At 38.9% G+C, this 10,803-nt stretch overlaps 1 protein-coding gene across 1 annotated transcript; it reads left to right on the forward strand.

The window, feature by feature from the left end:
* The first annotated feature begins 9,419 nt into the window (after window positions 1-9,419).
* Window positions 9,420-10,528, forward strand: LOC139099908 (32 kDa beta-galactoside-binding lectin-like). Its single transcript, XM_070652446.1, has 2 exons — window positions 9,420-10,043; window positions 10,109-10,528. The coding sequence occupies exons 1-2, from the start codon at window positions 9,442-9,444 to the stop codon at window positions 10,401-10,403; spliced, it is 897 nt and encodes a 298-aa protein (XP_070508547.1). The 5' UTR covers window positions 9,420-9,441; the 3' UTR covers window positions 10,404-10,528.
* The last annotated feature ends 275 nt before the right edge of the window (window positions 10,529-10,803 follow it).

The following is a 10,803-nucleotide window of genomic DNA, read 5'->3' on the forward strand; positions in this document are numbered from 1 at the left end:
CTCAAAATTGAATATCTATGTCTTCATTAAAATAAATTCCGTATTGACTTTGATATTATGAATTCAACAGCAATTTCAGCTATAATTTTTGACACGTTTGGCTTTAATAATTGAACGACCCTTAAGTAGTGAGAACGTTATTTTGTGCCACGGCAAACCTCGGTTCCAGAAAATTTTCTTCTGACACATAGGTTGCCCAACACTGATCTGGATCAATGCGATTTAACGTTCAAACTATTCTTCTAAAAAAAAATTAGAGCAAGACTACACTAAGTCACATTGGATTGAATACAATGGTCTTCGATTTTACTGAATTATAGGAATGTGTGTAAAGTGCTGGTCTATTTTCTATATTTTGTTGGCTGGCCTCATTTTGTTGGGTATTGGGATTTATTTCTTGCTAAACCCAAGCATATTGAAGAGCTTTTCTTAAAAAGGGACTTGACCCTAAAACCCTTCCTCCTTTAGTCCTGGGCAAAGATCAAAGTCGAGAATAGTAAACCTGCATTTAATTATTTTCTGCTGACACTTGTCAAGTATAACATTTCGTTCAAATTGCATAACGAACTGTGACGTACTCAACTAAGTGTCGGTATCAGTTAATACATTGAAATTGAGATTGGATCAGTGGTGGACAACCCGTCAACCTGAAGTGCGTGTGTCGCGAAGCACTAGGTGTTGGTTAAGGACAGATAAAACTGCATACTTGATTTTACCAAACATAATAGATCAAACCTTATTATCAATATTTTAGGAATGTTTGACCTATAAATGTGACATTGACTTGTCCATGTCATATGACCTCAGTTTTTCAGCCTATAAATACCCACAATTTGTTTATTATTTTCTCATTATCACTTCCAATCTTGATGCAAAAAAGATTTAATTTGTTATCAAAAATAATTTGAGTAATTTTCAGATCATGATTTTAAAATCAACTTGTCACCTGCTAATTTGATCCAATTATTGATATTCAGAATGTTTTATTGGATCTGGATATAAATAGAAATTGCTAAGTAATGGTCAAATCAATTTCAGTAAAAAGTAATGATTACATTAAATTATCATATCCATAAAAAGAAGTGCGAATTTTTGGCAAGCTTCCGGTTCTAATCGGGTATAAAATTATAGTTCGAACCTGAACTTTTATCAAGTTTTGTGTCAGGTCTGAAAGAATCAACATGTTCAAAACAAAAGTAACATTCTTAATTTGTGCCTTGATTTATACACAATGTGTTCATGGCCAAGCAGCATCCACTGCAAAGACACTTGCTGATTTGGCAAATGAAGTCCTTAAAGTAATTAATGACAACAAAGGCTTAACAATGCAAGACTTAGTTCCAAAACTTCATAATCAAGTGAGTGCAGCATCAACAAGCATTAAGAATGCAGGAGGTTATCCAAGTCAAACTGATATAACAAGTGCTGTTGCTGATCTTATTGGCAAATTGCCCAAAGATGGCCCCATCACCGGTGATAATATCAAAAGATTTGAGAATGGAATTACAACACATTTGAATCGTACATTCCCTCCTAAATAATTGAAATATTTGCCATGAATATTTTTGCATGACAATAAACAATTCCTTAAAAGTAAAAGTTTTGTTTGTATTGTGGGGGCTAATTCAAATATGATGTCAATGACAAATTAGATTTTCAGGTGGTTTACTTTAGTAGTGAGCAACCTTAAAACACCTTTGTGGTAAGGCTTGATCGTAGCCGCACATGCCATGCGCTAGTGTGCCGCAACACTAAGGTTGTCCACCACAGTTCTATCTTCCTGTTCAGAATTAATTCTTCAGATTAAATCTATAGCTGCGCGTTAAATGAGTATCTTGACTAATCATAGTTTAACGAGAGATGATTCGCTAGTTCTTCTGCTCAAACCTAGACCTACAGTTTACATTGGCATATAAGTAATGTCTACTTCCTCCATATCATAGACTGAAAAGCACAACGTGTACGATAGTGCATCAATAAATCAATCGCTTATTTCTGTTTGATCTGTCGTTCCCGGTAGCTCAGAGGCAGGAGCATGCTACTGGGCATGCCACCGGGCGCGGGTTCGAGTCCCACTCGGGCAATGTGACGGGTTTGTGTAATTTTTCTAGAAACTTAAAGTTCCGCACGAAACTATTCCCGTTTTTATTGTGCTAAATGAAGTTGGCTGCATTGTGTAGTTAGCGAACGCTCGAGTGGATTTCCATTAAGATCAAGAGCTGCTAAACTCATGCAAATCATTTATGAACAACTCCCATAGTCATGTCTTCCTTACGCAGTGGGAAAATAACAAAAATCCATGATACTTTTAATAAAAAGATCATGATGTGAATGTTGATGGAAGTGAAATGAGAGGCAAATAAAGATAAAGAAGAATTTTATCTTTATTTTTATTCAGAACCATAAGGCAAACCGTAAATGGATGGAGAGAAGACACAAGAGATGGAAGGAACAAGAACAAAAAAAAAAAAATTATTTGAAGATGATTTCATAAATCATTCTGAAGGAAAAACAACGAAATACGAGAAAAATTTTAATCCTCATGGAGAGACATAAAATGCCAAGAGTAGTTTGAGAAATCTGAGGCGGTAAATTCACAAAAAAGATTTTTTATTCCTTACTTCCATCTTCTTCCTTCTTATCTTCTTATTTCATTTCTTTGATACTTAAAATTCTCAAACTTTTGTGTTTCTTACTTTTTGACATAGCAAATTGTTTTCTTTATCCTTTACTGTAATAGACTAAGATTAGCAATTCAGAAAAGCTTTTTATTGTGAAGATTATGCGTAAGCTTCACACCATTGATGTCCTTGGTAAAAGCATACAATTTTATTATGAGAATTTTGTTTGTTTTTTCGCTCTGTTTGGCAATAGCTAAAGCTTGTGGATTGACAGCGACTTATTGTCGAAGAACAGGGTTTATTGAGTTTCTGTTTTATTGCTATCCTTAAAGTAATTAAAATCAATCGAATGAATTGAGATTTGCTCAAGATTTTCTTCTATTGGGGATACTTAAATTTACGATTCTTTGGATAATTGTACTGAATTAAGCACAATGCCATTTAATACTTAAGAAAATCTTTTGTTATTCGGATCATTGAGATCCAGAGCTGCGTTAAGACAATTGAAGCTAACAATTGACTAACGAGTAAGTGTGCCAGACTTCTGCAATCAGTAGACCTACACATATTTATATTCACACCGTTTTCACGTGTGAATGTATTGAATTTGTTCAGATTTGAAAACCAGTTTTTTGGATTTTTCAGCCAAACTAAGCATAATGGCAAATTCTGTTCTATCACAAAAAGTTTGTGCCTGGAATTCCTCACCATAATCAAAAAACAGATTTGAAATTGGATGAGGCATTGCTGAGAAAATCGAAAAATTCGCTTTCTGTAAGCAAGCAAACAAGCAAACAAGCAAACAAGGAAACAAGCAAACAAGCAAACAAGCAAACAAGCAAACAAGTTAATCAGCAAGAAATCTCAATAACGAGACATCGTAGAGACTTCTAGTTTTGCAATCGATCCGTGCTGCTCTATAGAAGAGCTGATTAGTTTTTGGGCATGGCAGGAGCAGCCGTTGCTTCTAAAAAAGCAAAAAACTTTCGTTTTCATACAAAATTTCAAAATCAATGTTTTCTATGATTTTTTGAAACTTTTTACATTGTATGAAAACTGCGAAAAATATTTAAAGCCTGCTCGCTGGACCTTAATCCCTCAAACATTTGCCAAGCGAAGCTTGGCCCACTCGCTGGAGCCTGATTCCTCAAACATTTGCCAAGCGAAGCTTGGCCTACCCGCTGGAGCCTGATCCCTCAAACATTTGTCAAGCGAAGCTTGGCCTACCCGCTGGAGCCTGATCCTCCAAACATTTGCCAAGCGAAGCAGCCTGATTCCTCAAACATTTGCCAAGCGAAGCACTCTGGAGCCTGATTCATCAAACATTTGCCAAGCGAAGCAACCCTACCCTGAGCCTGATCCCTCAAACATTTGCCAAGCGAAGCTTCACCACTGGAGCCTGATTCCTCAAACATTTGCCAAGCGAAGCAGCCCTACCCACTGGAGCCTGATCCCTCAAACATTTGCCAAGCGAAGCTTGGCCTACCCACTGGGCCTGATCCCTCAAACATTTGCCAAGCGAAGCAGCCTACCCACTGGAGCCTGATCCCTCAAACATTTGCCAAGCGAAGCTTAGCCAACTGGAGCCTGATTCCTCAAACATTTGCCAAGCGAAGCTTGCAGCTACCTGCCTGAGCCTGATCCTCAAACATTTGCCAAGCCCAGAAGCCTGATTCCTCAAGCATTTGCCTACCCCACTGGAGCCTGATCCCTCAAACATTTGCCAAGCGAAGCAGCCTTCCCACTGGAGCCTGATCCCTCAAACATTTGCCAAGCGAAGCAGCCTACCTGAGCCTGATTCCTCAAACATTTGCCAAGCGAAGCTTGGCCTACCCGCTGGAGCCTGATCCCTCAAACATTTGCCAAGCGAAGCCCTACCCGCTGGAGCCTGATCCCTCAAACATTTGCCAAGCGAAGCTTGGCCTCCCGCTTTAGAGCCTGATCCCTCAAACATTTGCCAAGCTTGGCCCCCCTACCTGGAGCTTGATCCATCAAACATTCGCCAAGCGAAGCATAGCCTACCCGCTTGATCCTGATCCCTCAAACATTTGCCAAGCGAAGCTTGGCCTACCCACTGGAGCCTGATCCCTCAAACATTCACCAAGCGAAGCTTGGCCTACCCACTGGAGCTTAATCCCTCAAATATTCGCCAAGCGAAGCTTGGCCTACCCACTGGCGCCTGATCCCTCAAACATTCGCCAAGCGAAGCTTGGCCTACCCACTGGAGCCTGATCCCTCAAATATTCGCCAAGCGAAGCTTGGCCTACCCACTGGAGCCTGATCCCTCAAACATTCGCCAAGCGAAGCAGCCCCCCGCTGGAGCCTGATCCTCAAACATTTGCCAAGCGAAGCAGCCACCCACTGGAGCCTGATCCCTCAAACATTTGCCAAGCGAAGCTTGGCCTACCAGCCTGATCCCTCAAACATTTGCCAAGCGAAGCTACCCTGCTGGAGCCTGATTCCTCAAACATTTGCCAAGCGAAGCTTGGCCTTCCCGCTTGGCCTACCCACTGCCTGATCCCTCAAACATTTGCCAAGCGAAGCTTGCCTACCCGCTGGAGCCTGATCCCTCAAACATTTGCCAAGCGAAGCTTGGCTACCGGAGCCTGATCCCTCAAACATTTGCCAAGCAGAAGCTTGGCCACCTGCTGAGCCTGATCCCTCAAACATTTGCCAAGCGAAGCTTGGCCTACCCGCTGGAGCCTGATCCCTCAAACATTTGCCAAGCGAAGCAGCCCCTTGGAGCCTGATCCTCAAACATTTGCCAAGCGAAGCAGCCTACCCACTGGGCCTGATGATTCCTCAAACATTTGCCAAGCGAAGCAGCTACCTGAGCCTGATCCCTCAAACATTTGCCAAGCGAAGCTTGGCTCATCTACCTGGAGTCTGATCCCTCAAACATTTGCCAAGCGAAGCAGCCTACCTGCTGGAGCCTGATCCCTCAAACATTTGCCAAGCGAAGCTTGGCCTACCCTGGAGCCTGATCCCTCAAACATTTGCCAAGCGAAGCTTGGCCTGCTGGAGCCCCCTGGCTGGAGCCTGATCCCTCAAACATTTGCCAAGCGAAGCTTGGTCTACCCGCTGGAGTCTGATCCCTCAAACATTTGCCAAGCGAAGCTTGGCCTACCCGCTGGAGCCTGATCCCTCAAACATTTGCCAAGCGAAGCTTGGCCTACCCGCGAGACTTTTTATGGACGGTGTGAATATATCCGCATTGGGTTTCTACCCGATACACTAGTTATTAATTACTTTTATTGTATTAATGTCTATTGCCTACAAAGGGAGGCTGCGAGCTACATTTTCACTCATTTCAGATATGCACATCTGCAGTTTCCGTCATTTTTACTCTAAATATCCTGCAAAAGATACTATTAATTACGATCGGAGTGAATATCATCAAATCACAATTGCTATGTCAAATTTAAATCATACTCAAGCATATAAAGTGTTATCACTACAGCGTCAAGCTAGCAGTATATTTCGCGACTAAATTAGCAGCCAACATTGGAATTTGTGAAGGACCTGGTGTAGGGTATCCCAAAGTCTCGGTTTCAATTTATTTTCGAGACTGAGACCGAGACCATGACCGAGGTCGGAATCGGGATTGTGGTCGGAACCAGGACTGAGGTCGGAACCGGAACTGAGGTCGCAACCGGGACTGAAATCGGAACCGGGACTGAAGTCGGAACCGGGACTGAAGTCGGAACCGTTACTGAGGTCGGTACCGGGACTGAAATCCGAACCGGGACTGAGGTCGGAACCGGGACTGAGGTCGGAACCGGGACTGAAATCGGAACCGGGACTGAAATCGGAACCGGAACTGAGGTCGGTACCGGGACTGAAATCGGAACTGGGACTGAGATCGGAACCGGGACTGAGGTCGGAACCGAGACTGAGGTCGGAACCGAGACTGAGGTCGGAACCGATATTGAGGTCGAAAACGAGAATGTAAGTGATTTTTTCGAAGTCTCGGTCATGACAATTCTAGAAATCGAAGCTGAGAAGTCTTTGACTCGGTCTCAATCTCAAGAAACCATAAAATGTGTGCCGATCGAGTTGGAATTCATTTCGCTTTCCTGTAATCTTTTCTTTCTTGACTTTAAACTCACATTTATTAAAGAAACCATAAAAAAAAGTTTACAAATTCACTTCCAGATTTAAACAAGAGCACAACCCACTTAGTGGAAAAAATTTATCTAAGATCTAAAAAGCAGTTGGATCTTAAATAAATTGGAAAATTTTCCACCCACAACTCATTAGATTTTTCTCCATTCCAGAAACAAGACAAACTTTAAAGTTTGGTCACTTTAAAGGAATTATTTTCTAGCAAAAATCATCAACTGGGTATCATAATTTCAATACGGATATTCTTTTTTTGTGCTGTGTATGACTTGCTCTATCGAACACAAAAATATGGAGGTCTAGAGATAGAAGAAATATAAGGCAACAAAAAGTCATTGGTGGAGTGAGCTTCAAAGTTTATAGATAAATTTGTATTAATTTCTTACTCGAAACCGTATTGTAGAAATGAAGGGGATTTTCAAGCCAACGAACATAATAATAACAACCAGCACATAGCAGAATTGATGTGAAAAAAAGTTTTTCCTTCTATATTTTTTTTTTATTGTTCAACATTCGACATACAGAAGAAAGCGGAAAGATATGAAAGGAAGCAAAGGCAAAACAGCAAATCTTTGAAGATGCTGCTTTTGGTGGAAATAAAAAGTTTTCCTCCTTCATATTTTTTTTTTGTTCCGTGTTATCTGCAAAGCCAACTCGGTGCTTTTTTTCAACTGTAAATCCTCGTTCCCGAGCGACAAAGATGAAGATGGCTGGGTCATGGAATTTTAAAGGCTCTTCTAAACTTCTCTTATTAACACCAAATGGAAGTCACTCGAAAGACGTGCTGGTGCTCCAAGAGCAGCATGGCATAGGACGGTAATAAAGGAATGGGTGTTGCATGTCAGAACTGAGAATTTGTACAAGCTTTGTGATTTGGCCAGCAATAGAGTTTTTGTAGCAATCTAAGCTCTAAGTCCGAGCATTGTTCCAGTAAGTAAGTAAGTAAGTAACTGGAAGCAGCTTAAATTTGGCAACTTCCATTTGTGCATCTCTCGGGTTTATATACTTTTATGCTCTCCGTGTAATATTCAATACGACGAGAATTGTTGTGAATGATAACAAACACTTGAGGCGAGATTCCTGCTTTACTTCTTACTTACATCGTTAACGATTCTCAACTCTTCTACATCTTACAGCATTCTTTTTGTTTGTTTCAAATGTATGTAATGTAATGCTGATTTGAAAAAAACATAAAAAAAATTTGCTTCAGATTGGGTGTTTTTGTTTTCCTTACATCATACTTATCTGGAATATGTAGACTGTAAGATATGGATACTGAGTGGGTTTATTAAGCAAAACATTTACATGATTTAAACGAGAAGGTTCGAATGTTACGTAACGCTAAAAATAGTGTTTTTAGACACTCTTCCGTTTCCCCTAACGCTTTGTAATAAAATCATGAACCAAAATTTGGAATCAGTAACAAAATTGTTCATGTAAGGAAGATGTTGATTAAGGGGCTGGAATCGGTATTAGCAAACGGTAGTCAGCAATAGAGCTAGTTTTGGACGACATCTATAGAAGGCCATGAATAACAATTATTCTGTACGGCCAGTGAAGTAAGCCAAGTAAATAAGTAACAAAATTGTAGACCAATCTTGCCTGCATCTAAATCATTGTTGCCCAAACCTTTTGTGCCGTGGATCACACACTATGGTTGTAGAAAAATTCTTACAGCACACCATTTAGCAACACAAATAATACACCTGATCATGTTCTACAGCACACAAATGTGTCACGGCACAGAGTTTGGATAATAATGATTATAAGCGTTACATAATTTTCGTATATTCTCTTCACGATGTGCTGAGAAATATAATTGACTGAAGAACATGCTTTTTTTATTTTAAGAATCTATTCCTGGACCATACAATGCAGATGGAAATTGATTTTACAAAAGTAAGAAAGGGGCCGTTCACTTCTTACGTTTAGGAGGTTAAGTCTGTAAATTTCGAGAATTTCATAGCTAATTCATGAAAAAATTCGTCATTGTGCAACGCAATACATGAACAGTTCCTAAACTTCTTACAATCTCACTCTTAAAATTGCTAACGTAACTGTCTACAAAAAAAGACTCGAATTCCAACGTTTTTATTCATCAGCATGAGTCATAGCCACATGCGTTGTTTCTTCTTTCTTACAGTAAATAGACTTAAAATGGAATTCTCTTCTTTAACATGTTAAGCAATACAAGCACATAAATGTACTCTCTTCTTCTCTTATTATTTAGTCATGGTAGTGCATTCAGCAAATATTATGGCCACGAGGAGGATGCATTAAATAAATTACACTTGAATGAGAGAATCAACTTGCAAAAAAGTCAACAAAATGATGTCATAAACTTCAATTAAAATTATTAGACAGGCATTCCATGAAGCAATATTCATAAGTCGCAATCAGAATGATTCAAATATGCAAATAAAGTATCGTCAATTAGCATTTGTCTAAAAACTTTATTGCCAGTCGTATTTGCATGCTAAAAGCCGGTACAATCAACTTCGAAGTAATAAAATACATCTATAGTGAAGCCATCATTGTGTGTATCTACATAATGAGGCAATGGCAACATGTATAGATGTATTTCAATACAGCAACATTGCTCGTACAGATCTAACGGTTTAATGTAGAATTTCGTTTCTTTTTTCTGTGAAGCTCAATTCAGTTTATTGCTGGATATTGACGAGTTAAAACCTTTAAAATGTACAATTTTGTTGAAATTTTGAGTGATTTTGTTAAAATCGGACAAAGCTTTGAAATTTGTGGTACGACATTGCCTGAAGCTGAAAAGTTTTCAATTTCATTTTCAAATGGAACAGCTTCAGATGCTGAAAAAGTTTTAAATATTGATGTTGATTTCAGCAACAATAAAGTAATCATCAATAAAGAACTTGAAAATGACGTTTCACTTGAAAGCGGATCAAAATTTGAGTTCCAAATTCTTGTAGACAATGACAATTTCGACATCAATCTTAATGGAAGTAATTTATGTGAATATAAATGGCAAACAGCACCAGACATGATTCGTGCTGTCATTATTAATGGTGACGTTGCTAGTCTTACAAAAATGAATCATTTGAGCGAAGACTATCCAAAGATTGCAGAAAATGAAGACATTTTGGGTTTTGAAAGTTTCACACCAATTAAGTATCAACCTGGTCATGTCATTTCCATTTCTGGACACTGCACTGAAGAATTTTACCTGACTTTCTTAGAAAATAATACAAATCGTCAAATGATTCACTTTGATGTCCGTTTTGAGGAAAATACTGTCGTCATGAATACAGAAGATGACGTCGATTGGTAAGAATAAGAATCTTATTCAAATGAACTGAATCTTATATCCGTTCCTTCTTTTTATTTTTTAGTTGGACCGAAACTGAAGACCGTTCAGAAGCATTTCCATTCGAAGTTGAGAAACCTTTCAAAATTGCCTTCGCATTTACTAGCGATTTACTCAAAATAGCTGTCAATGGGACTAAACTTATGGATTTCAGTTTAGAACGTATTTTATTAAATGAAGATCAATGCCTTTGGGATGTCTTAAGTGGATTCCGTATAGTAAATAGAGAAGAAGAAACAATCACCGCAATCACTAATGTAGAACATATTCAAATGGATTCAGCATGTGATGATTTTGAACAATACTGTACATTGGAATAAGCTTGAAAATTGGTTGAATTTACAGCAATATTCTGATCAAAAGTTATCGGATGTACTCTATTTAATAACATATTTAATGACTTTTACACTTAAAATTTAAAATTGCAACCATGAAGTTAATTTTAATAAAGATACATTTTTAAACACAGTGCTGTTGTTATACATACTAACTCAGTAGTGAGCAACCTGAGTGCCGCGGTACATCAGTTTTGAAACAAAAATGTGTTTTGTAATAATCGGCTATAATTTCCAAAACAATGGTTTTTTTGCATTTTGTGCCTCACTTGGTGCATCCCATGACCATACCAATATCCCATGGAACCATTTTAGGTTCCATAGGTATTTAATTGATATTCCTTAAGAGCATTAATGTAAAACATATGGAACCTTGTGATTACAT

Source organism: Chironomus tepperi, unplaced genomic scaffold (genome assembly GCF_022539635.2).
Source record: "Chironomus tepperi strain 1889 unplaced genomic scaffold, CSIRO-AGI_Ctep_v1 contig_489, whole genome shotgun sequence".
NCBI classification, from domain to species: domain Eukaryota; kingdom Metazoa; phylum Arthropoda; class Insecta; order Diptera; family Chironomidae; genus Chironomus; species Chironomus tepperi.

Bases quoted from the DNA above. Each gene is read 5' to 3' on its own strand.
- LOC139099908 (XM_070652446.1), top strand. From the start codon at position 9,442: ATGTACAATTTTGTTGAAATTTTGAGTGATTTTGTTAAAATCGGACAA. The intron at 10,044-10,108 runs GTAAGAATAAGA...TTTATTTTTTAG, and splicing joins ACAGAAGATGACGTCGATTG to TTGGACCGAAACTGAAGACC.